General features: G+C 49.1%; 1 protein-coding gene across 2 annotated transcripts in view; it reads left to right on the top strand.

Annotated features, from left to right (window-relative positions):
- The window catches only part of MGLL (monoglyceride lipase), a 105,658-nt gene that overhangs the window by 377 nt on the left and 78,048 nt on the right, over nucleotides 1–27,233 (top strand). The window contains exons 1-2 of one of the 2 annotated variants that reach the window (XM_032842846.1): nucleotides 416–611; nucleotides 1,099–1,243. In XM_032842846.1, the coding sequence (XP_032698737.1) occupies nucleotides 599–611; nucleotides 1,099–1,243 (158 nt within the window). In that variant the 5' untranslated portion in view covers nucleotides 416–598. Of the gene's footprint in view, nucleotides 1–415; nucleotides 612–1,098; nucleotides 1,244–27,233 lie in introns of those variants that run through there. The other variant, XM_032842847.1, reaches the window with a different exon arrangement.

Raw genomic sequence — 27,233 nt, forward strand, 5'->3', positions numbered from 1 at the left:
GCCCCCAAACCAACTTGTCCGCGTCAACTCCATCTTCCCGGTCCCCCGCTGTCCCCGTGCACACGCCCGGCGAAGTCTCCTGGTTTTTCCCGTGGCTTTCCCAGTGACAGCTGCGGGGCTCCTCGGAGACAGGCAGGGAAGCAAAGTTTGTCAGGAGCCTCGGGGGTGACTTTGCCTCGGGGACCCGCATTTGTGCGTGTGCGAGGTGCCTCCGGGTGCGCGGTGCTAGTTTCCCAGTTTCCCTGGGCAGGGGGTGCGGGACTCGGAGCCCCTCCCCCCACCGAACCCCTCCAAGGGTTTGTCTAGGGAAAGTGATGACCTAAACTAGTAGTGGGGCATAGCAGGCGCATGTTCCCCGCCCCTGGGGAAGGAGGGGAGCCCTGGAAGGCTTGTCAGTGCAAGCTGGTCGCAGACTGCCCGGCTCCGCACCCCCTAAAGCCCGAAAGGCAGGCTCTGGGGGCAGGGCACGGGGTGGGGGGACAGGGGCTGGGGAGCTGCTTGAATGCTGCCCTGTGACCGCTGAGATGAGGGAACAGCCCTTATTTGCCTGGCTCTGATCCTCCATGCTGTCGTGGTTGTGGAATGCAAAAGCTAGGACATGATGGAAACAGGTTTGTCACGGAATCTTTGGAATTTCAGACAGGAGGAATTAATTGGAGTATCATCCACCTCATTATTGTGCCCCTTTGAAACTTCCTTGGGGATTTTGAGATAGATGGGTCTTCTTGCAGCTGGGTCTTTATACCCACAGAGCTGACTATAATTTCCACTTGATTACTGCTAAAATAGTCTTTAAGATGAAGTTTCCTGAAATGATTTAAAATAAACACAGATGGGAAGGGGGAAAAAGCTGTAATGAGGCACTTAAAAAATAAAGTGAGCATTTTCTTAAGAACAAATGGGATTTTTCAGTCTTGGAGAGATTGCAAGAAATATATGGGTTTTTAAGAATCTTTGAAATGGAGGTTTTTTGTTTTTTGTTTTTTGTTTTTTTGTACTGCTTAAAAAATATTACTGACACCGAATAACCCTTTTCTCCCCATCTCTGTGTGTTTTGCCATATCTCTGACTTGGGAATATGTCCTCTTTTCTTTCAAGGACTTGACGATCCTTCCAGAATGCCGGAGGAAAGTTCTCCCAGGCGGACCCCGCAGAGCATTCCATACCAGGACCTGCCTCACCTGGTCAACGCCGATGGGCAGTACCTTTTCTGCAGATACTGGAAACCCATGGGCGCACCCAAGTAAGTCTGCCCCAGATGCTCTCGGGAATATTCTCACCTGCCTCTCCTCCTTCACATGGCATCTCCTCTGGGGCCACTTTCTTCATGACCTACTTCACGTCAGGCACAGCGGTGCTAACAAAGCTGAGATTTATATTTGATCTTTTTTTTTTTTAATTAAGAAGCAGGAGTTCTATTTTCATTATAACAACTAGGGTACTGATTCTACCGTATGGCAGTGTTCAAAAATTCCACATGACTTTATTTTTTGTGCTGGCGTTGATTTCCTGTGGTACAGGCATTCCTTTAAAAAAATCAAACCCAATGACTCCAGAAAGCCACCAAAGCAGATAAGAAAATCAAAACTGTATCTATAGAGTAATCTTCCCTTTCTTTTCCTGCTCAGTTTTAAGCTTCTGACGTGTCCTAGGTGTACACCTAGGAAGAAAGGGGCCTGGGTATTTCCTTCTGATTTCTTGCCAGCTTGATTACTTCGTCCATTTTCCATCAAGGATTTGTCTTGCTATTAGAAACAGGCGTCGGGACTATACTCCCATCAGACAGCTGGTCTCCTGCTGCTCCTCTCCTCTTGTACAAAACAGGGAAAACCCTGCTTGTTTGTGTTATTCAGGGAAAGAAATTATTTGTGGTGACCAACTGGCCTGGGGATGGGGGAGCATCTCCTGTCCCATGGATATCTTACCTGCCTCACAGGCCTCTGGTCTCCTGGCGGACAAGGTCTGGTGTGGATTATGTCTCTGTTTCAGTAATCACCTGACCCTAAGACAGCCATATAGTCTTGCCTGTGTTTTCGACAAGGTGTACGTAATCCAGGTAGCTGCCCATGAAAAACACAGAGACAGGGACTTTTAAGGACCTGGTTTAAATCATAGCCTCAGGGCAGCTGTAAATTGGCTATCATAATGTGCTGATAATAGTTCCTTCCAGTTCTGGCAAAATCTTTCTCGAAGATTTCCTCGAGAAGAGAGTGTGTATGTCTGCATGTGTGTCAGATGGAGAGAGTGGGGCAGGGAGGGAAGGAAGGAGGGAGGAAATGGGGGGGGTGAGAGAAAGGGTTGTCAGTCATTATCCTTAATTCTCCACTCTGACTTATTCTCCACTCTGACTTAAGTGGCTATAGAATTGCATATTCTTGGTTCAGTTTCGAAGAACTTTGTGGTATGTGGTGCATTATTTGATCAATGTACAAAAAGAGGACAAAGAATCGGAAGGACATGTTTTTAATGCCCAGGTCCCAGACTTTGGGAGCTTTCCTTGGTTGAGTGGAGATGCCATCCTAGTTTGAGGTCAAGGAAATAAGGAGGGCCTCCAGAGCGGGCTGCGCAGGGCTGTGGGCGAGCCGGTTGGGAATGGCCGAATTGGCTGCCCTTCCTTGGCTGTGAGTGGTTTTCACAATCTCGCTGTGGGGAATTCTGTTGGCTCCTTTACTTTTGCTCCACTTAGATGCAGCAGCAGCCCCCGCCCCTGCCCCAACCCCCAGAAGTTCGAACTGAGAAGTTCCGGGTTTGTGTTGTGGTAGCTGCATGTGGCAGTAAGAACGTGGGTGCGTGGGTGGCTGAGGCAGTTGGGTCCTGAGAGTTGGGAGAGAAATGTGACCGGGAGGCCACCGCTGCCCCCTCCTCTGCCTCTATCCCCTGGAGATGGCATAGATATCTTGGGGAGTTGGCGCCAACGTCAGGAGTGATCTTCAAACCATTTCACCACTAGTCCCGACCAATCAGAAATTCCTGGAGGCAGGTGTTAAACCTGTGGTTTGCCTCTCTGGATCTTGAGGAGGGCTAGGGCTTCCTGGAGGAGGTGTCGTCGCAGACAGAGTGATGGGGAGCAGTGAGGGCCTCGGGGCAGAGGGTTATGCCAACTGGATGAGAGCATGTCCGTGTCTTAATAACTGAGAGCAGCTGCTTGGGCAGCTAGCCGCTACTATGCAGGCCTGCCTTCTTGCATGTTCTGGAACATCTCTGCTGTGGAGTTTCAACACTGTTGCCTGTTGCTTTCAGGAAGGGGGAGGGGACTGCAGGTCACCATTGGCCTCCGGGGAGGAGGTTTCCCAGTTAAGCTCAGGGCCTTCTCTGTTCTACCTAATCTGTGGGGAAAACCCAGACAAATGTCACCTTCTCTCTCTATCCTTCCACTCTGCTCCCTTTAAAAAAAAATCTTTTTCACCGAAGACCTTGAGATCTCAGAAGCCACCCTGGGCGTCACCTGACACAGAGGGTCTGTGTGTACCCCTGTTGGTCACACTGCTTTGGGTTGGTTTTGTGATCAGCGAGTTGCTGCAGCTCCTGGGGCCTGCCTCAGAGCTCCTGGAACTTTCTGCTCTCATAGGATTTGCTGGGCTCCAACAGCAGCCCCACGGGTGGCTCAGAGCAACCCTGGGTCACAGGTATCAGCCATAGCTGGGAAACCGGCCTAACCTGCTTATGGAAACAGAGGATGTCTTTATAAATGCCGGCTTCTCTCTCCAACTGGAAGAAGAAAACATTTCTTGGGATGGTCATTCTAATGTGTGTGTCCAGATAGGACGCTGTGTTTAATAAGGCAGGACAGAGGCTCTGCCTTGAATCATTTCATGCCAGAAAATTTTAAGCTTGCATTGGGCAGCGTCAAGGCCAATTCACGCTCCTCAGGTAGGAGCCTTCCAGGGATAATGAACCTTATACTTAAGGTAGAGCAGAATTCTATCGGCTGAGTGTCTCATGTTAATTGAGTATCAAATGCGTGCCGGGATCTGGATTTGGCTCTATGCACACAGTTGGACCTCACGTCAACCTGTGAGGCAAAGCTTAGCATGACTATTTCCATTTTACATGTGGGAGCACAGGCCCAAGACGACCCAGCTAGAATAGCTGGGTTCAGGTCAAGGTCCTCTGGCTCTAAGTCGGGCGCTCTTAATGCACCACCGAGAAAGACAGACTTTCGTCGTTTTAAGCATCGTCTTCCTGATCAATTCTTGCATTTCTGATTAGGGTTAAAGATCACTTTACCAGTGGGGAAGAGTAATAGAATAATGAATTCTCCCTAATCGTTTGCTCATAATTACTGAAAGTGGGAAATAGAGGAAAGATACAGATCCGTTCAGCAACCAAAAATCTTGGGAGGCCCCCAGTGGTGTGGCTGCTTTATCCAGACGCCATATTCCGGACTTTGACCATCCTGGTTCTTCCGCCTGTTTCCACAGTGGGCGTGGGTTGGATACACAGATGGGTGCCCTCTATCTTTCTTTAAAGTCGGTACTTCCCTCCATGCACTTGGTCTCTGAAGAGCAGACAAGCGTTCTGTCTCTAGCTCCTGTGGCCTACTGGGGGAGCTGTTCCAAAGAGCGGCTGTCCCTTGTCCCTGTGCTCGCAGAGGTCCCTGTGCACACACCCTGCCTGGAGACTACTGGAATACACAAGGGACTCAATTTTGAAAGTTTCATTTGGCATTTTGTTCCAGAGTCCCCTACATTTTCCAAGACCTTTCAGAACAGAAGCCCCCGGAATTCCTTCTCCAGACCTTGCTGGCTTTGTGCTCTTTCCCTTTCTGGTGTCTGACTTCGTTCGGTCTCAGTAACCACCTGGTTTTTCCCGCCAGTCACCCCGCAGCCACACCCATTTGTGGCCGTCACTGCCTCTCCCCTCCTGGTTCCACCAGTCTGGGCTGTGAAGGGGGTGGTGTGCAGTTAGTGTGGTTTTCAGGGCTTTCCTCTTGGTGACATAGAGTGGGGGCTGGGAGCGGGGCACATGGCAGGAAAGGGACTAACATGGGTCACGTGGCATCATTTCTGGAACCTCTGCAAGGTCTCAGCCTTGGCCATTCTCGGTGGATCTAGAATCAATAAACCAAGGTCCCTGCTCCCGCTACTCCCCTCCTGTCCCTTATTCCTCAGAGACGGGCTCAGCTGACATGCTCTACCTCTGCCCTGGGTCACATGGGTCCCTTTCTCCACGAAGCTGTCACAACCTGTAGCTGCATTTTTGGGCATGCCGTTTTAGGACACTTCCTCCCACCTATGCAAATTTACCTGGAGAAGAAGTGGTTCCTCAAAGCTGGGATATATTTAAAGGCTACAAAACACGCTCCCTTCCTGCCACCCTCATAACGTCCTCCTCTCATCAGCCACCAGCCCCTTGGGCGTGGCACCAGTGGCTCCAGAAGATAAGGGCTCCCTCCCAGCTGACTGGATCCAGACCCCGGCGAGGCAGCGTCTCCACCATCTGGCTGGACATAAATTCGATCCCTACCGCCTTCTGGAATTTTGTTCTCCTAGATCAGACTGGCTTTTCTGGTGCTCACCTCCCCCTTCAGTTTTCTAATCAGGTTGTAAGTCAGTGATTTAGTGCCCCTGTCCCCATCCCCCAGCCGGCATCATTGGTCCAGTGTTCTGGGCAAGGTTGCATGAGTTCTGCCTACAGCTTTGAGTGTCTCCACCTCCCCATATGTCCCCTGCTGACTCCTGCAGCTCTCATGACCTGTCCACACTTTGAACTCCTGCCACCTGTGGGACTGGGTGTTACTGCATCACTTGCGTTTGGTTGCTTGGTTTTGGTGCCACACCTCCTCAGTGTGGACCAGATCACATCCCTTCTTTGTCCCTACAAAGAACCATCTTGAACTCCATCCTCTTGGTCTCTACAGGTGTGAGGACAGTCCAGCTCCTCTGACAGCCAGCCCCTGAGACCTGCTCTGCTCCCTAGTTGTAAGGCGCTGGCAAGCTGTGGGGCTCTTCAGAAGCCTCTGTAACAACACAGGCTCTCAGAGCCCACCTTCTGCTCTTCTGGCTCAGCTGCCATCATGCTCCCATTCAACCAGCCAGTTCAGCCAACACTTCGTTATTGACATCTACACGTTCAAGGCATTGTGTTGGGCATCAGGGTGGGGAGAGGGTGGCAAAGACAGCTTTGTTTGATGAAGGGTTGGGGGTAGGAGAGCTCATGGATAATTGCAGTGTGATCTGGCAAGCCCCTAGGGATAGGACCACAGCCAAGCCCAGCAAAGCCTGTGTGCAAATGAGGAAAAGAGGTCCATCCGGGTAGACCCAGCCCCTCGGGTATGTGGCTGGGAAGCAGAATGTGGGCTGGATTTCAGCTCCTACTCATCCTTTCAGCCAGTGCTCTTGGCCTTCAGGAAGGGCATGCCAGGAGAGGGAGTTGAGGCAGGAAGGCATGGGCTGCACGAGATATTTAGGAGCCCCAGCAGTGGTATTACTGGGGCAGAAGGCAGGAAGGAGCCTAAGGAAGCTAGAGAGGTGGGAGGGGCCAATCCCTGGCGGTTGGGGTGGGCAGGGGAGTCTCTGGGCTGTGCTCCGGGCTTGGCCTTGAACCTTCAGAGAGTGGGGGCCCCGTAGGTAGGTTTTAAGTCAGAAGTGCTGTAGTCATATTTGTAACTTGGATAGCCAACTGGTTGGAGGTGTTTGCCATAATCTAGAGGACAGGTGAAGAGGGCAGAGTCTCCACATAGCAGTGGGTCCACGTGATAGCAGTGGGAGGACTAAAGTTGCCCACCCCTGGTGATGATGGCGGTAGAGGTGGGGAAGGACAGCTCCAGGTGCCTCTGCAAGGAACGGGCGCACAGGGAATACAGAGTTTTCCTTCCCCGCACACCCCTTTATTATCTCTGTTCTGAAGATGCCTGCTCTGCTCTCTGATGGTGAGGACAGGAGGGGCCCCATGGGATGCTTCCCTGGAGTAAACCAGTAGGAGAAATGGAGGAGAGGGAGCATGGCCAAGCAAACCGAATTCCCAGTAAAATATTGATGACAGGGTCAAGTTCATTTTCATGCAGGTGAGAAGGGAATCCCATCTTACATTAGCTGTCCACAATGAGGACTCAGAAATGAAGCGCCTTTGACTGAATGTGTTGTTTTATGAAATTCACACCTAAACTCCGAGAAAGTGGACCTCACTCTGAATTTATAGCAACGACACTATTTTCAGTCAGATCAATCAGTTTTTCGGTAGCAATCCGATTTTCTTCTGCCTATTTTAAGGAGTCCCAGAAGTTTCTTTCTCTTGTAGGAGCTGTTGTTTCTCCTTCTGGTGCTTCTGCCTTTGTTATAACATAGCGAACTGCCTTATTTTTAAATAGGGCATTGCTTCTGGGCGGTTTCTTTTTTTTTAAAAGACTCTTCGAATAGCAAAGATCTTTTGATGGCCAGAGGAAGGGCCGACTGCTGTCTTTGCAGTTGATTTTTCCAGCAGCTTCGTTAAGGGATAATTTCTTCCAGTTGCTATAAGAATGTTCTGCAGATACAGATCTGGCTTTGTTCTGCAGTGGAATCTAAGGGAAAAAATAGCAAAATAAGCTGCTTCTTGAATAGCACCCGTGTCCACCACTGTCTATTTATTGGCACCTGGGAGGTTCAGATCTTAATCCCGGAGGTGCTGTGTCCGTGAACGCAAGCCAAACCGTTGGTGATTACATACATGGAGGAAATGGTCTTCAGTGGTGCGAATTTTTACAGCTGAGATTACAAGACAACCCTTGTCCCATATTTTAAGGTCATCCAAGGTTCTTGTTCATTTCACACAGCCTTGTTCATCGGGGGTGGGGGTGGGGGTGGGGATGCTGACGGTGGTCATGTTGTTCTCTCTGTGTTGGAGACACACACAGCAGGGGACTGTGTGGAGCCAGTAGGGCCGCCACAAGAGCGGTGAGCCCCATCACTCCATTTGCAGCTGTCCCATTCCACATCCGTCACCAGCCCCTGCCACGCCTCTCCGGCATGTGCTGACCATTCCTTTCTTCTCTTAGCGCCCAGCAAATCCTTCACTGTGCAGTGACGCAACACCATCCCTCCCCTTCCTCAAAAAGGTGCAAACAAGCTGTTTCTCATGGGATCACAGCTCTAGTCACTTTTGGGGAGGGAGGGAAAAGAGGGGGGGGGGGGGGGGGGGAGGAAGTATGGAGGAGGGAAGAGGAGAAGGGGGATGAACAGAAGGAAAGAAAGAAGGTTCGGAAAAATACATTTGCAGTTGGTGTTAGGATGGAGGGGAATTGGACCTTCCTTTTTCCTTGAACAAATTTCCCAAACCAGAGATATTTACATTTCCGTGCGGTGGGATTTGTAGAGGTCGGAGTGAAAATGGATGACTGTGTGAAGTCACACCTGTGTGCTGCTGCTTCCAGAGAGCAGATGTCAGGTGCAAAGTCCCGGAACGAGGCTTAGATTCCTGACGTGGTGGTGTGCTTCTCCCACCAAAATGCAGGCGCACCAGTATTTTGTTTCTCTGTGCACGTGTGTGGGGTCCCGGGTGCCCAGAACAGCCGCCAGCCCTCGGCAGGAGCTTGATGAGCACCTGTTAATGAGTGAATGACTCTACTCCGAGAGAGGAAAGAGGCATGTGAGCCTGTCCCCAGCAGAGCTCTCTCCTGGTGGAGGAAGTCAGACTGTGGTGCTAAGGTTTCCTTAGAGTTCCCCAGTTCTCCCGAGCCCTGGGGAGTCCCCCAAGGAGGTGGTGGGGAGTTTTAGGGGGTTAGAGTCTGTGGGCCTTTTGACATCATGGGTAGGTTAAGTATATGCCTTTTTCTAGAGAGAAAGAGGGAACTCGGGTTCCATCAGACTCTCAAAATTGGGGTGGTCCCTGACCCCAAAGCTCTGTGCAGGTGTCATTATGTTGCTGATGGGAAGACTGAGGCTCAGAGGGTAAACATGAGGTCACCTTGGTAGGGTTGGCATGGGCCCAGGGGTGAGGTCCTGCCCACAGGCTCTCCTCTGTTCCATGCGGTCTCCCAGGAGTTGCTCCCATGTCTTCTTCTCATGTGTTTAAGCCACAAGGTAGCCCTTCTCAGTAGGGGTATCAACAGATGTCCAATTTGGGGCAGGGCTTGGAGAGGACTCAATTGGCCACCTCCCTACTCACTGCTGGAAGCCTGTTTTTCCTGGTTAGAAGCATGTGGGCACCTAGGCGATGCCCCAGAATGCTGAGTAAAGGGTGTTGATGGACTTCACAAAGATGGCAGTAGACTCACTTAGAGGCCCCAAGACAAGGGCCATACATTCCAGAAGGAAAAGAAGACCAGAAAGCCACTAGGAGAATAAGAGGACAATGTGGTAAGGAGGTATGGGGGCCCCCCAATACAGAGGGGGAAGGAGGGGGAAGAACAGAAGGACAAAACCTCGAAGGGAAGGAGAAAACTGTATCTTTGGTCTCACATTGCCTCTGGTTAATCTCACCTTGTCAAAGCAGGTCAGTCTCCTCAGGCCACTTGCACATACTGGATTGTGTAAGACACCTGCTAGGGAATTGCTGCCTTCCTATGGTTGGAAGTTTTGCTCTGTTTATCCTGTTCAGCTGATCTTAAAGAGACATGTTCCAGGGAAAGATGGTCTCTCTGGGATGCAAAGCAAGATGGCACAGTGAAGAACAGTGTAGGCCACAGAGCCAGACCGTGGGGAATAGACTGCTTCCACTTGGATGAGGCATGGGGCTATAGGCCTTCCTTGACCAATCTCTGCATCTTTAAAATGGGGGGCACCAGCCCCTTTTCCCTAGGGTGGTCACACAGGTCGGATAGGTGTTGCAGTTCATGTCCGGCACGTAGTAAATGAAGGGTGAGTGTGGGCTCTTATCACTTAGTTTGAGCTCCTTGCCTGCCTCCACCATCAGTCTGGGAGGCCAAGAGGAAGGAGTGTGTGGTGGGCTGGTCTGTGACCCACCATTATCTCTTACTTCCCAACATGCTTCTGGCAAGATTCAGCCACATAAGCCCTACAGTAAAAGCAATAATGATCTTTTTTTTTTTTTAAGATTTTTTATTGATTTCTTTGAGACAGAGAGAGAGAGAACATGAGCAGGTATGGGGGTGTAGGGGCCAGAGGGAGAGGGAGAAGCAGACTCCCCACTGAGCAGGGACCCCCCCCATATGGGGCTCGATCCCAGTCAGATCATGACCTGAACCGAAGGCAGATGCTTAACCGACTGAGCCACCCAGGCGCCCCGCAAGAATGATCTTTATAAATTCCACCTTTATAGCTCTGCCCCATGACTGCAGGTGCCTGCTTTCCCCCAGTCTTCAGCCTATTTACTGCTTTTTTTCCTTAACAGTTAAACAACAATTCATTTTTGTTTTGGGGCACCTGGCTGGCTCAACCCATGGAGCGTACGACTTAGGGTCTTGAGTTGGAGCCCCATGTTGGATGCAAAGACAACTGAAAACAAAAAAGCCTCAGTTCCATTTCAGTGGGATTTCAAACTCCCTAAATAACAGAAGTTTAATAGAAATAGATTCTGGGTGCATAGTTTACAAGGTAAAGGAAGCAAGAAAGCTGCGAGGGAGCCGTTGGTGGTGAAATTCTTTTTGAGATAACACATGGTTAGGACCACGAGATACGTTTATCTCACGCAAAAGCTCCGTGACAGTATGTGAGTATACTCTTGCCTGGCTGGGAGACCAAACCAGCCTTGGCAAATAAGGCTGGAAATCTGTGCAAGCAAACCTGAGTAGAAGCATCCACTCCATTTCCAGTGGTCTTCGTGTTAAGACACTTCTGTCTCAGGCGTGCCTGTCTCCTTTGGTCCTGATTGTGTATTGGGGTGGTGTGGAATGTTCCTATTGCAAGAGACACAGTTAACTGGTACAAGTGCCATCCTGCCATTTACTGCATGGAGTGGGCGGGGCAGTGGGCGGGGCAGTCCAGGGCATTAGTCATCTGTTGCTACGTAACAACGGGTACTCAGCTCAAGATTCTGCGGATTGGCGATTTGTGTGGGGCTCAGCCAGGCAGTTCTTCTGCTGACGTTGGCTGGGCTTCTCATGCATCTGGGGTTAGCTGCGGGGTCTGTGGGCACTGGCGGGCCAGCTAGGGGTTACTGGTCTCTGATGGTTTTACTCACAGGCTGGTATCAGCACACTGTTGTCAGGAGCTCATTGGTTCTTCTGCATGTGGTTGGGCACCCTTTATCACACTAGCTCAGATCTCTTCTGAGGGTGGCCATGTTCCAAGAGCAACAAGGCAGCAAACCCCAGTGTGCACGTGCTTTCCAAGTCTGCTGGGGTGCAGCATTTAAGGGTCACCGTCAGAGTGAGTCAGCCCAGAGGCTGTGTGTGAGGGCGCATCCAAGGAGCCAGGATGAGGGGAGGACATAAATGAGACCACTTTCGACATTCTTCCACACGGGGAAAAGATCTTTGTCCTCAGATTCAGAAAACCAGCCTCGAAGTTTTATTTCTGCCTCTGCCTCTGAGTACCTTTAGACAAGGTACCATCTCTTAGACCTTCAGGCAAGTTCCCAGAGGGCTTTGCATTTTATATGATGGTAGGACAGCCCCTGAGCTTCTCCATGGCAGAAATCTTGTTTACGTTGTTTCTTTTTTCAAAAAAAGATTTTATTTATTTATTTGAGAGAGAGAGAGTGTGTGAGTGGGGGGTGGGGCCCGGGGAGAGGAGGGGAGAGAATCTCAAGCAGATTCCATGCTGAGTGGGGAGCCTGACTTGGAGCTCAATCTCATGACCCAGAGATCATGACCTAAGCCCAAACCAAGAGTGACACGCTCAGCCAGCTGTGGCACTCAGGCGCTCCAGTCATATTTAGTGTTATTCTCTCTTCTCCAGGGTACCCGCCCTCCTGGAGTTTCATGCCTGGCACAAAATAAGGGACTTAAACATGTTTCTTGACTGAATAGATGAACTTCTCACATTTAGAGTCAGATGATTGGGTTGGATGATTCTCCAAATTCCCTCCTGGCATGGTTTTCGAGGAAAGAAGAGAATATTTCCACTGAGTGCAGATCAAAGGAGCTGACTTTTTATTCAGGAAATGGAACACCAAAACCCAGTTGAATCCCTGAAGACATTGGTAACACCTAGAATAAGGATATTCCCCATAGGTAATCCCCCGAGATACCAGGCGGCTGTGTCTTAGCCAATTTAACCTGCAAGTAAAATTCTGTACGTGAGAACACACGTGCGAGTAGGGCCTGCAGACCGGCAGAAAGGGGTTTCCATTTTGAAGTCCCCTCAAAGTCGGGGTGGACACCAGGATCTGGACGTGAGGTCTACCTCCTTGTTTGATGTAAGGACATGGTTTAGTAGGATTGACTGAGCTCCAAATGCAAGCGTGGCAGGAGGCTGGGCGGCACTGGCAGTCTCATGAGGTGGCAAGGAGACTCAGGAGCACGCATCTGCCCCACTACGAGCTCCTTCTGAACGCCTGGCCTGTGCTGTACTTCATTCTAGTTTGGCGATACAGAAATGAAGTGCCTCTTCACAACCTTCAAAGACATCTGTATCCAGGTACTGGGAAGAGAGGTCAGGCCCTGTGGGTATTTGCTGGCAGGCGCCATACACCCCGTGTTGGGGTTTCAGAGGAAAGTTGAAGCTGGCTCTTCTTGAAGGTGGAAAGAGGCATTCCAGGCAGGAGAAAGGCCTTGCATCCAGGCGTGGAGATATGTTCTGAAAATGACAGGCATTCTTCAGAAACTGTGGTCTAAAGTACATGGCAGAAGATGAACTTGGAATGGTTTGCTTGGGAGCCTGGATTTGAATGGCTATTGTGTTTGTTGGTTAAAGATGCCATAACAGAAGACCACAGACCCAGTGGCTGAGACAACAGAAATTAATTTCCTCACAGTCCTGGAGGTGGGGTGTCCAAGATCAAGGTGCTGACATGGTTGGTTTCTGGTGAGAGCTCTCTTCCTGTCTTGGAGACGGCCATCTTCTTGCTCTGTCTTCCCATGGCCTTCCCTCTATGTGTGCACATTCCTGGTGTCTCTCTTCTTATAAGGGCACCAGTCCTCCTGGATTAGGGCCACATCCTTATGATCTTATTGAACCTGAATTACCTCCTTTAAAGTCTCATCTTTTAAAGAGGAAATTCAGTTATACTGGAGGTTAGGGCTCAGCATATGAATTCTGGGGGGACACAATTGTTTGCACCAGCTGTACTTGGCCTACTAAGGGACTTGGGCCTTATTGTGTAGGCTGTGTGGGAACCAGTACAGAGGCGGGGGTCCTGTGCAGCTGGCTATTGTTTCCAGTCTAGTGCATTCAAAGCAATTGGAAACCCATCCATGGCTGAACTTGGATGAGGATCCTGGCTTTTCATGTTTTTCTTCTCTGTGGTTTCACAGTGGATATCTTAGCCTGTCTGAAGTTGCTGTGGATTTATCCTTCTCCTTGATGTCTTATACTTAAGACCATCTAGTCTCAGCAGCCCCCGTGGGCCGGCTGACTCAGACATAGGTGCGGGAGCCAGCCAGGGATGAACTCTGTCTCCACAGAGTCAGGGCAGTCTACGGACCTGGTATTTACCCTCTCTGTAGCCATTCCTGATTCTGCCTTACTGACTATTGTCCTCAGGGGTATAATTCATGATTGCTTACTATCAGTTATGACTATCCTATTCTCCTTACCAGGGTCATTTGCAGCCAGGGCTGGCTAGAGACCTGTCTTCCAGCTTATGACACTAGAAAAAGAAGAGCAAATTAAACCTAAAACAAGTAGAAGGGAGGAAATAATAAAGATCATAACAAAAACAAAAGAAATTGAGAATAGAAAAAACAATAGACAAAATAAATGAATCCAAATTTGGGTATTGGAAAAGACCAACAAAACTGACAGATCTTTAGCTAGATTGATCAAGAAAAAGAAGACTCAAGTGACTAGGATCAGAATTGAAAGAGAGAACGTATTTACCAATCTTTAATGAGTACAAAGGATTATAAAAGAATACTATGAATAATTGTATGCTGATCAATCAGATAACTTAGGTAAAATGGACAAATGTCTAGAAAGATGCAAACTACTGAAACTGACTTGAGGGGCCCCTGGGTGACTCAGTGCGTTAAAGCCTCTGCCTTTGGCTTGGGTCATGATCCCAGGGTCCTGGGATTGAGCCCCATATCAGGCTCCCTGCTCAGCAGGGACCCTGCTTCCCCCTCTCTCTCTGCCTGCCTCTCTGCCTACTTGTGATCTTTCTCTCTCCGTCAAATTAATAAATAAAATCTTTAAAAAAAAAAGAAACTGACTTGAGAGAAATAGAAAATCTGAATCAATTCACAAGAGACTGAATTATAAGCAGAAAACTTTTCATAAAGAAAAGCCCAAGCCCAGATCGCTTTACCGTTGAAATCTACCAAACATGTAGGGAATGAATATCCATTCTTCACACAACCTTCTAAGAGAAGAGGGAACACTTCTTAACTCATTCTAAGTGGTTAGTGTCATCTGGATACCAAAAGCGAACAAAGACATACAAGGAAACAAAACACAGGCCAATGTTTGATATGTATATACATGCAAAAATCCTCAATAAAATACTAGCAAACAGAACCCAGCACCATTATACAGAATTATACACCATTACCAAGGGAGGTTTAATCCCCGGCATGCAAGAGTGGTTTAATATCTGGACAGTAATTACTACAACACATCATATTGGTAGAATAAAGAAAAAAAGATCATCAAAAATATGTAGGAAATGTATTTGATAAAAATCCAACACACTTTCATGATAAAAACTTGCAACCAACTAGAAGGAACCTTCCTCAACCTGGTGAAGGGCGATGACAAACAGCTCAAGCTAGCATCATACTTAATGATGAAAGACTATATTCTTTTCCCCTAAAGTCAGGAACAACACAAGGATGGCCATCTCCCCGTTGCTCTTCAGCATTGTACTAGAGGATCTAGTCAGGGCAGTCAGGTGAGAAAAAGAGACAAAAGACCTCCAGATTGGAAAGGAAGAAGTAAAACTATTTTTGCAGATGACATGATCTTGTATATGGAAAATCCTAAGGAATCCACTAAAAAAAATTAGAACTGATAAAAGCACACAACGAGATAAGATACAGACACAAATCATCTGTATTTCTACATACTTGCAGTGAACAACCGGAAAACGAACTTAAGAAAACAATTCCATTTACAAGAACATCCAAGAGAGTAGAAATACTTAGGCCTAAGCTGAACCAAAGAAATGCAAAATTTATACTCTGGAAACTGCAAAACATTCTCAGGGAAATTAAGAAAATCCAAATGAGTAGAAGACATCACCATATCAATGGGCTAGAAGACAATATTGTTAAGATGACAATACTCCCCAAATTGATCTACAGATTTAAGACTTCTTTCTAGAAATTGACAAACTGGTCTTAAAATTCGTGTGAAAACTCAGGGGGCCCAGAAAAGCCAATCAACCTTGCAAAAGAACAACCAAGTTGAAGGACGCATATTTTCTTATTTCAACACTTAGTACGAAATAACTATAGTCAAGACAATGTGCATAAGGATGGAAAAGAATCAGGGGTCCAGAAAAAAAGACATGCATCTATGATCAATTAATTTTTGAAAAGAAGACCTCAATAATTCAATAGGAAATATAGTCTTCTCAATAAATGGTGCAGGGACAGTTGGATATCAACATACAAAGGACTTGAAGTTAGACCTCTTCTTTATACCACATGCAAAAATAAACTAAGAAACCTAAATGTCAGAGCTCAAACTATAAAAATCTTAGAAAAAAACATATGCGTCATTTTCACGACCTTGGATTTTACGATGGTTTCTTCAGACACCAAAAGCACAAGTAACCAAAGAAAAAATTGATAAATTGGACTTCATCAGCGTTACACACCTTTGTGTTTCAAAGTACACACTATCAAGAAAGTAAAAAGACAATTAGAAGAAAATATTTACGAATCATTTTTCTTCATGGGGAATCATACCCAGAATATAAAAAGAACACTTACAACTCATGATAAAAAGGCAAGCGACTCAATTGAAAAAATGGGCAAAGACCTGAAAACATTTCTGCAAAGATCTAGGAATGGCCAATGGGCGCGTGAAAAGATGCTTAACGTCACTAGTCCGCAGGGAGATGGAATCAAAAGCACAATGAACGACCACTTCATACCCACTAGGAGGCTAGAATCAAAAACACAGACGGTAAATGACATTGGTGAGGCTGTGGAAAAATCGAGATCCTCACGCCCTCCTGGAGGGAACTTGAAATGGTGCAGCCACTTCAGAAAAAGAGTCTGACAGTTACTCAAAGTTTTGACGAGGTTACCATACGACCCAGCTGCTCCATTCAGTTCCAAAGGCAACTGAAAACATATGTCCACACGAACACTGGAACGTGAACACTCAGGGCAGCATCATTCCTAACAGTCAAGATGTAGGAACAAATCAAATGTCCGTCAACCAATGAATGGATAAATAAGACGTGGCATCTCCAGACAAATGGACTATTACTTGGGCATAGAAAGGAATAAAATACTGATACACAGCCCAACAGCAGTGAAGCAGAAGCCCTTCTACCGAGTGACAGAAGCCAGTCACAAAAGACCACATATTATATGATTTGATTTCTACAAAGTATCCAGCAAAGGCAAATCTACTGAGGCAGAAAGTAGAAGAGTGTTTCTTGAGAGCTGGGGTAGAGCTTGGGAAGTAGGGGGTGATAGTTAATGAGTATAGGGTTTCTTTCTGGGGCGATGAAAATGTCCTAAAATTGATTATGGTGATGCTTCACTACTGTGTGAATGTACTAGAAACCATGCATTGTACACTTTAAAAGAGTGAATTGTGTGCTCTGTGAATTATATTTCAATAAATCTGTTACCTAGAGAAATGAGTTAAGGAGTGTTATGCAAATATTTTAAATGATGTTTACCATCAAAAAATCCAATAGTACAGAAAGTTGTTTAGGAGATAATGATCCATGGGGATTACAATATAAAACTGTGATCTTAGTCATATTAAAAATATGATCATGGGGAAAAAAAGATGAGACATATGAATAGTGGTCATTTCTAGGTTGTGGAATTGTGATGGGCAATTTTCATTTTCTTCTTCAGACTTCTCTGGTTTTCCCACGTTTTCTAAAAGGAGCTGTTTGCGGGAAGGCTTTGGAGGTCTTGAGACCTGGGCCAGGTCTTGAGGGGTGATAGAATTGAGCAAAGAGGGAAGTGTGTCCCTGGCAGGACTGTGCATGGTGCGGACAGAGGAAATGGCTGGAGCCTGAGGGACGAAGCTCTGAAGGCAGGTGCCCATCCCATTGGAAAGGGCTCACGTGCCTTGTTTGGACTCTAACTTATGGGCATCGGGGAGGCTCGAAGACTCCCTTGTCGGGATTTGGTGGGAGTTAATACAGGGAGAAGAGCAGAGACCCTTGCTGCAGAGAGACCCACAGCAGACAGAGCAGTGGGAAGCATGTAAAGAGAGACCAAAAACCTAGTAGGTAGTCGGAGGGAGAACTGGCAGAGAGCAGTGTCACAGGAGAGCAGTGGGTTGCTGGCTTGGGTTCCCATGGACAAGCAGCTGGCCTGGGAGTCCCATCCCTCCAACTTGGGTGGTGTCAGCCACAAAATGTGGAGAGGGCTAAAAGGATGACCTCACCATGGCACTCCTTTTTTTTTTTTTTTTTTTTAATAAAGATTTAACGTATTTATTTGAGACAGAGAGAGAGAGCACAGCTGGGGGGCGGTAGGGAGCAGAGGGAGGAGAAGCAGACTCCCCGCTGAGCAGGGAGCCCATCATGGGGTTTGATCCCAGGACCCACAACCTAATAAAGGCTGATGCTTAACCGACTGAGTCCCCCAGGGGCCCTATGGCACTCCTTACAGCTCTTCTGAAAATGATTTGGGAACTCCCAGAGAGAGGGGTATTGGAAGTCAGTAGGCCCTTGGCTTTAATGTCTCAGAGAGAGTTCGTTTAACCCACAGCACCTGTGAAGGAAGAGATAAACATGTAGCTATAACCATCTGCCCATGCAGCCAGCCACCCGTCCATCCCCCCATCAATCTCCTCATTCATCCATCCATCTGTATGCCTCCATCGTCTATTCATCATCCATCCATCCATCCATCCATCCACTTCATTCAACAAACATTCACTGAGCACCAACTCTATGTCATGCCTTTCGCTGGGCCTTGAGAGAGAATGAAACCATTGAGACCCCACGGTCCCTGCCTTTGGAGGACCCACAGGACAGAGAACAAGGCAGGAAGACAAGCCCCTTGCACATGTGCTAAGGCCCAGGGCGGTCTGGGTTCTAGACCAGGTGCTTTGCTTGGGGAAGCTTGAGAGCTTCACTGAGGGTTTTCCCCTTGCAGTCCCAGCTCACGCCCTGCCCAGCCACTAGGTGCATTCAGAACCCCACACACCGCATCTAAGATGGCCATTGTCAGGTTCCATCTCGGCAGGCCCCAGCAGAGAGCTGGGAGAGAGCCTGGCTCATCTCTGTGGCTGAACTTCAAAGTGCAGCAGCAAAGCCAGACCTCCTTGAATATGCATCCTTGAGCCCGTATGGTGTTTGAAAAGGAAGGAAATGCATCTTCAGAAGGGCCCAAGCCCGTGTCCAGCACCTTGCTACATACTTCTTGGCTCTATCTCCCTGAATCTCATATCACTATAGGTGGTGAGAATCATTGCTGCTGTGTTATTGATAGGGAAACAGTCTCAGAGAGCCACATGCTCATAAATGGCAGAGCCAGGATCTGAACCCATATCCGTCTGCTTTAAAGACACTGTTCTTGCTCTAAATGCAGCTCTGCCTCCTGAAACCCTTCCAGAGCCACTCATATAACCCTGCTGTGTGCACAGGTGCTATTCAAAGCTCACCATGACCCACGGAGGTAGGGAGGATAACCCCATTTTACAGAGGAGAGGACTGAGGCTCAGAAAGGCTCAGTGGTTCTGATGAAGTCCCACCATGGGATGACAGATCTGTGGTGTGAACCCGTGGTCCATTGTCCACCCCTCCACACACACGGGTGTCCAACTCCAGTGTGGGCTCTGATCATGCCAGCCCAGCTGTAGCTGTCCGTTGGGACCATACCCGAGCTCAGAAGCCCCGAGGAGCCCATAAAATTGTAACCATTTCCCTTAAATTCATCACTGTGTGCCCATCTCACCTCTCCCGCATTCTCAATAAATTCCTGATCGTTTATTGCCATCCGTTTGGCATTTCACCACCCAGAAGAACTTAGAGCCATCTGCATACTTGGAAAGTTCATGCTGTTCTCCTTCCAGGAAAAAAAAAAAAAAGTGTTACATAAGATGGAGCCCAGCACACGGGTATAGGAAGGTCGGAGAGCCTCATCTGACTAAAGAAACCCTCTGCTAGCTCCACTCCCTGTTTCCTGCTTCAGCCAGGTCCAAAACTGCATCACAGCGGTCTCTTTAAATATTTTCCCTTGCAAAGCCTTTGAAAAGAATCTAAATGTTATCCCCGTGCCCGCATGGAATTGCTCTCTCTCCAAGGTCTCTGTTGGGTCTGTGAGGAGAGGCTTCTTCTGGAGAACTCTGGGCCTTCCTCATGGCGGTCGGTGCTGGCTACTTTGTCCTTTGTCCTTCAGGCAGCAAGGAGGGCATCATGGGCGGGGGAGGCTGAAGGTTCCCGTGGTCCCTCTCTGGGGTTCCTGGCTGGCCAGACTCTTGCCATATCCCCCTCGTGGCACAGGCTCTTCCTTCACTCTTTCCTCTTAGGTCATTTAATTTTGTGGTTGTACATAAAATTTGCTCTTTTTTTTGGGGGGGGGGGTGAACGTATTCACTAGAAGCCATGGTGAAATGAAGGGGAAGCAGAAAGCTAGAACCCCTGACCACCACAGGAGAATTGTATTAACAGTGGCAGACTCTGACAAGTTGGAAAGCACCCAAAGGAGGAGCTAGTTCCAACTCTTGGCTCTACAGATGGGAAACTGAGGCACAGACATTAGGGTCATGCGTTCCCTCTCAGAGATGTAGGTAACAGCAATAGGCACTGGGGAGTCTGAGCGAAGTGCGCCAAGGTCCTCGTTCCCAGGAAGCCAGAAGTCGGCTGGCAAGCCAGGAAACCATCGAGGGATCTGTGACCAGTGGGGGGAATGTGGGCCAGGTGTAAGGGAGCGGAGGGATCGGCTGACTGCCGGCGGCTGGGGCGGCTTTGAGCCATGGTAACATGGGTCTGGACTAGAACCTGCTGGCCAGTGACAGGGCAGGCCTGGAGCCCACGCTGGAGCTGGCCTCATTGGCACAGGGCCTTTTGCTTCTTCCTCCCAAGAGCATTTTGGAGGTTCATCTCCTACCCAACCACCTCTCATTCGAGTCATCCCTGCTCCATGCCTCCCTTCCGCATCTCTAGTCTCACATGAGTCCTCAAGGGCTTCCCAAGGGTGGCAGCGAGCAGCCGGGCAGGGACCGGGAGGCCTGGAGACCCCATAGGGCCCGGTTGGTTCTGTGCGCCTACCGCAGAGAAAGAGCTGGCACGTCCTCAGGAGACCTGTGTCGTCTACACGTCGGGTGTTCACATGTCACCTGTGTGATTTTCACTGCAGCCCTTTGAGTTGAATGTGATTTCCTTGAGCTGTCTTTGACTTGCTTTCTTTTTCATTTCAAATCTATTTTAAGAGGAAACGTTATTCTAACTCGGGAAATAGAAAAACTGGTATCAGATGCCATCAATAGAAGGGGAGACCACAGGAGAAAAGCCAGCCACAGTGCTAACTTCCGCTCCCCACTGGGCTAGCCCCAGATCCCCAAGCCCACAGCCCCCCCCAACTCCCCGTGTCCTGGAGATTGGCTTGCGTTCAAGACATATTTAAAACAGATCTATACCTCCCTGGGACCCTCCTTCCCGTGCCCCCAGACTGGAATAAAGAACCTTGCCCTCATGTGCTTTCACGTTATTTAAGGTTGTCACTGGACCTCCCTTGTCCCAAGCGCCACCAGCCCGGGGGGCTTACAGGTTGTGGTAGTTTGGCATCTCCAAGTTCATCGTACCGACTAGTAAATGTGGACAGTTTGTACCATCCCTGCAGGAGACTGACAGTCGAGCTCTCTTCAACATTTCCCCCACCCCAGGTGTGTACACACCCCTGCAGTCTAGAGTCATGCTAGAAATAGATGAGTGTGCCCTCCCCTCCCCTTTTCTGATGGCGTGTCCCGATACAGCGAAACCTTCCCAGATGGCCTGAACTTTCCCGTGCCCTGGCCATTGCGACAAGCCTGGCTGGCACCTGGGAGGAGGCAGGGGAGCAGCTGGAGGCCAGACCCTCCCCTGTGCTCCTTCAGGTGGTCTGCAGGTGGGCAACCCCCGCCACCCCTCCCCAGTTGGGAAGAAAGGCAAACACAGGCTCTTTCTGTGCTGTAAGAAAGAGACCAGGCTTGGAAGGCCGAGCTTGAAGCTCCTCCACGAAGAAGCCGAGTCCGTCACAGCAACATCTGGCCTCTTGGCCTGCCTGTTCTGGAATCGTGGGACAGCTGGGAAGCTCTTCATTAATGGATGGTCCTAAAAATCACACCATGTGCCTTCTACAGACCATTAGTGATTTCCCAGAAGGCCTGTTCCAAATATTGATCTGGACGGTGGCCTCTGAGGGGCCCTTTGGCGCGAGGGCCTGTTCAGAGCAGAAGAGGTCTCTGAAGAGACCACACATGCTAATGAAGGGGCTTAATTTCTTGGCCTTTTATAGAACTGCTTTGCTGTTAAAAAGAAATCACTTCTGGAGGTTGCATGCCTCCAAGCGTAGGGAATTATTTTCAGGTGGGACAGACGTGATGTTGGAGGAATAGCCATTTCCATAGAAGCTTGTAACTTCATTCGAGCAAGGCCAATACCTGTCTCACATCCCCAGAATCAGTGTGTTTCCGGCACAGCTGCAGGAAATTGCAGGAAGAGGGGCGGAGGGTGGGAGGGGCTGATCCGGTTTAATTAGGGAAGCCGGGATGTCACTTCTGTTCATCATCGCATTCTGGACACTGGGACTGCTGGCTGCTAAGTGCCTCCGTGGACCCCCCGGGCGGTCATTTCTGCACTGTTATTGGCAGCAGTAACACTTAAGGTTCTAAAGTCGTCGCCGACCCAACTCTTGCTGTCGCTGTCCAGATTTAGTCCATGTCATTGACACATGGTGCCGTGGAAGGTGGAGGCATACCGCGTGGCGGTTGACCTCCCCCCTTCAGAGAAAACCCATCACCGCAGCAAGTTCAGCTAGCATCCACCACCTCACGCAGCGGTAACAAAAAAGTACAGGAGTAGAAAAAGGTGTTTTCCTTGTGACAAGCCCCTTCAGGATCTTAACACCTTTCCTGTATGCTGCACAGCAATGCTACCTTCAGCTGCCTTGCTGCCTAGGACTTACTTCTCTTGTAACTGGAAGTGTGTACCCTTTGGTCCCCTTCTCCAGTCCCCCCTCCCCTCTGGTGACCACAGACTGATCTCTTTTTTAATGACAGCCGGTCCTTCTGTTCCTTTGTGTAGCATTATGGGTGTGATCTTAGCAGCCCTCCAGGCTCGTGGGGCTTTGTCTTTTTTAGGAGAAAAAAAACACACACACACATAAATACATATATTTAAAAAAAAATCGATGCTTTGGGAAATATTCCAGAATCTTACATGCATCTGAACTTTACCCTGCGGTTCTTATTACCATGATTTTCGGGGTTCTTGCTTTAAAATGGATGTGAGGACGGGAAAATCAGTTGTGGCAGGAAGATCATGGCTAATCACATGGGGGACCAGCATAAAAGCTACTTCCTCTGGCATAGGAGGCAGAGCCCAGGGTGGCCTGGCTGGCCGATAGGAAAACATTTTGATGTGATGGTAAGGACAGCAGCTGGCTTTGTTGGGCACATCCGTTGTCATTTAATTCTCCCTGCAGGTCCTGTTGTTTCCCTATTTTACAGAGGAGGAAACAGTGAGGTCAGCAGCCGAAAGTCACAGAGTTAGTCTGGATCTGAACCCAGATCAGCTTGCTGCTGCACACACGAGGAAAGTTGGTAATGAGTCTGACTTTGTTACGGGTACAGACCAAGCAATGTGAAAAGAGACCTCCAAACACAGTGGCTTTTGTGAGATGAAGATTCAGACTCCCTCTCCCTTAGCAGTCCAGGGGTAAGCGGGCCACGTTGGTGACTTAGCCTGCTCCACGCAGTCATTCAGGGGCCCAGGTTCCTTCCCCCCTGTTGCTCCACCACCCCCACAGGTGTGGGATCATGACCAAAGCTGGGCCATCGCCATTTCTGTCTTCCAAGTCCGGGGGAAGAAGAAAGAGAGCAAGTGTAAAACAAGCAAATTGTTTCAAAGTGGGTGTCGTGGAAGTTGCATACATCACCAACGCTCACATTCCACTGGCCTAAATCAGTGATGTGGCCACATCTAGCCAGAGGCAAGCCTGGGGAAGTTGGTCTCTGCCTAGACAGCCATGTGCTCAGGTCAAAGTCTATCACTCCGGACGAAAGGGAGGATGGAGTTGGGGGCAGCCCATTTGCAGTCTCCTGTGAAGATGGGCTCCTCTTTCGTGAGTGTTAATGCTGGTCTGTTGCAAGGAAAGTGCTATCTATGTTCATTATTATCACTCAGGCATGTGGTCCTTTATTCACTTAAAAAACGTTCTTGGGGCTTCCTTCGGGGGCAGCTCTGGGGTGAGGAGCTTGGGGGCCCCTTAGAAGCCAGAGTCACTGTTTCTACCTGTGTCACGGTGAGGAGGTGAGACCTCGGCCACGAAGCCCAAGGGAACAGAGAGAGTGGGTTCATGGTTGCATTCATTCATTCTCACTTATTCACACTTGTCTTTCCAAGAGGGGACTGAGGTAGCGTAAGTGTAGCAGGGGACCGTTGGCAAGTGCTATGGACACCCACCTTCTCTTTCATGTTCTCCCCCACCCAGGGAGAGGCGGTGCAGGTTCCGAGAAATCACGTGGCTGGTGGGGAATTGGAGCCAGCATTAGGAGCCAGGCCTCCAGGGTAGTGTGATGAAATGAGCACAGCACAAGTTCAAGGTCAGGTATATCCAAAGTCGAGTTCTGACTTTAATGCTAGCAAACAACCTCACTTATCTGAGACCCTCAGGGTCCTCAGCTTTAAAACTGATGCTATGCTTTCTTATGTCAGAGAGCAATTCGTAAGAATCTCTGGGTGGAATGGACTTGACTTTGGTTAAGTGGATGCTCCCTAGGTAGGCAGGTCCTTGCCCTCTGGCTTCTATGGGGTACTTGGTCCTGCATGCTTGATGAGATCCTGAGAATGCACTGGGAGGACGTTGAGGCCACAGACTTCAGGAAGCTAGGCAGATGGCCCTGCCTGTCCCTCCCAGTCCTCTCCTCCCTGTCCCTCCCTCCTCCTGGGAGCTGGGTTGCTCTCTTATCCTGACCCTGGTTACCTGCTGTCTTGTTTTGGAATTGCTTGCACGTCCTGCTGCTCTGCTCCAGACTTCTCTCGGGTGCTCCCTGGCATGCTTACGTCATCTGTGGCCTTAGCTCATTGTGGGCCCACTGACCACCCAACCCTCACCAGGGCCCTGGCAGTTGGAGCACGCTGGGAAGACCCCAGAACAGAGCCTATTGGGACAGGAGACTTGGGCAGAGTAAAGAGGCTGGGAGGGGCAGGAGAGGCGCCGGCTAGGTGAGGACCGAGGTCAGATGAGTCATTTGTGGGAGCAGAGCAGTGGACAACTTTTGTGAACACAGTAGAAAGCTGGGGTTTGTGTCAGCACAGATTTGAGTGGGGGAGGCTGGGAGCAGGGTGTCGAATAGAGGCTGTTGCAAGAGTCCAGGTCTGGGGTAGCATGGAGAGGGGGTGGTGACAGCACTGGGAGTGGCGAGAACAAATAGGAAAGGGGTGGGCACTGGGGGAGGGCCTGTCTGGGGGAGTCGGTCCTGGACTCCCTGTTTGGGGGCCAGCTGCGGGAGCCACAGGCATGGTCACAGAAGTGAGAATGAGGCTGGAGTCCACACTGGGCCCTTGGAGCCAGAGGGGACCCAGGGCTTGGAGCCCAAAGTCAGAGACTAGAACTCACAGAGATGAGTGCCTGTCCAGCGTTCCAGTAATCTACCTTGGGCACCAGTCGGATGCACACTGATCTTATAAGGAGTCCAGACCTTTCTTTTTATCTAAATCCAAACCTCCTTTCTCCCTAAGTCCAAACTACCCTGTACTGGAAAAAATCCGTTTTTCTCTAAATCTGATGAAATCCATCAGCGGATATAATGAGCAGATGTCCTGGGCCAAGTGTGGCTCTGCAGGATGCAGATGAGGGAAAAGAGGGAGGCAGTCATTGATTGGCAGAAACAACAAGGAAACAGGTTATTCCAGCCCAAGGTGATCGGGGCGTTTGACACAGCTGAGCCCAGGGCCGTGGGAACCCAGTGAGAAGTGTGACTAATTCTGGCTCAGGGAACCAAAAGGATGCTGTCACTCAGAAGGTCTCATTTGAACTGGGTGTTGCAGAATGAGCAGGAGCTCACCGGCTGAGAGGAAGGAGAGGGACTCTAGAATGTGATCACTGTGGGGTGAGGTGTTGTAGCCCAGAAGGCTTATAATGTGCCAGAGACGCTCAAACTCATCAGTAATGGGGAAAATGGGAATTGAAATACCATTGCACACCCAATTTGACTGGCAAATCTGAAGTCTGACATTACCAAGTGGTGGTGAGGTTGTGGGCAAAAGAAGGCTCCTATCTCTAAGGAAGAGTGTAAATTGGTCCCACCTCTTTGGAAAATAATTTGTCATCATCTGGTAGAGGCTGAACAGCTTCACACCCTCTCCAGTGACTCTATTACCAGACACACATGCCGGAGACACTCTTGCCTATGAGCACCAGGAGCCACACAAGGATGGCCATTGCAACAAGACTTGTAACAAACCCACGTTGGAAACAATCCAAATGCCCGTCCGTAGGAAGATGGATAAACACATCATAAAAGAGCCTTCGGGTGGAATAGTATACGGTAGTGAAAAAGGACTCCAGAGATCCACGTGGATGAGCTCCCCAAGCATGCCAAATAAAAGAAACAATGAAGACCCAGGGAAAAAAGCGTCAGGATAAGTCTATTCGTGTAAAAGTTCAAACACAGGCAAAACTGAACAGATCATCATTTACCTACCTGCAGAGGTGGTTAAGCTGTGAAGAAAGTGAAGCAGTGATTTTTCCCAGGAGTCAGGACAAGTTAGTGGTGATGTCTTGAGGGGGAAGGAGGCCCACACTTGCTTCTGCAGCCCTGTGATGTTCTTTCGATTTTGGGATGATTATTTAATCCACACAGGTAATTTCACAAGGAGAAATCACACCAGCCTTGCTGACCTGGCAACACTGACCTTGGTGTAATTGGGATAGGGGCTGGGATGCTCCTGGAGATGGGGCTGGAGACACCTTGGGAAGGCTCTTCTGTGCAATATAAAGAATTTTTGTTGTTTTTTATTTTATGTTGTTTTCCTAATCTGGAATATTTTAGGAGATGAGTGATATTCCGAATATACAACATCTCAGGGATGTGATAAGGAGTTGTAGAAAACCATAATTAAAGGACGTCTAGGTCTCAATCCTTCTGCCCTGGATTTCTGCTTTCAGAGGCCTCCCAGCTCAGAAAATAGGCTGTGGGCGGAGGAAGGCTAGACTGAGTACTGAAAGGTGAAGAGGAAATATTATTGAGGAGAGATGGTACTCCCATGTATCCAGGGGACATTTTTCTTTGCCTACAAAAAGCAAGCTGGTGACCATAGGCCCAGCTAGAGATGTGGCCTTGCTCCACTGTCCCTACCTCTGCTTGGGACAGCCCCATGGGTGGGATGCAGGAGTGAGACAAGCCAGCAGAGAGTGACTGTCCCAGAGGCTGAGTGGAGAACACCCCTGGGAATTGTCCTCCGCAGAGAAACAAGGACAGTAGAAATGGGGCTGGGGGTGATGTTGTGTGGTCCTGCAGCGTACAGCCCACACGTGCTGGCGACAGAGCTGCATGACCTGCTTCTCTTCTGCCAGCCATGACTGCAGGCACCACAGTTGCTTGCAGGCTCCCATGAGACCCTGCAGTGTGAGTAAGGCATTGCCTTCCAGAACCCCTCGGTTTAGCAGGCTAGATAAGGCAGGCATCTGGGTGGCCCAGGAAGGGGAATGTGCTAAGTGCCCAAAGAGAGATGTTAGCAGTATGATAAATTAGGTGTTAAAATGCATCAAACTGTTTATCCCCCTCTGTCTTGAGCTGGTTGATGCTGGATTTGCTTTTGCACATTTATATGAAAATACATCGTTGCTGTGGCTTGTAATTTTCTAGTTGAACAGCTTCAGGGTGGGCCCACTTTGGAATTTA

Source organism: Lontra canadensis, unplaced genomic scaffold (assembly GCF_010015895.1).
Source record: "Lontra canadensis isolate GAN:19392208 unplaced genomic scaffold, GSC_riverotter_1.0 scaffold133, whole genome shotgun sequence".
In the NCBI taxonomy this organism is placed as follows: Eukaryota; Metazoa; Chordata; class Mammalia; order Carnivora; family Mustelidae; genus Lontra; species Lontra canadensis.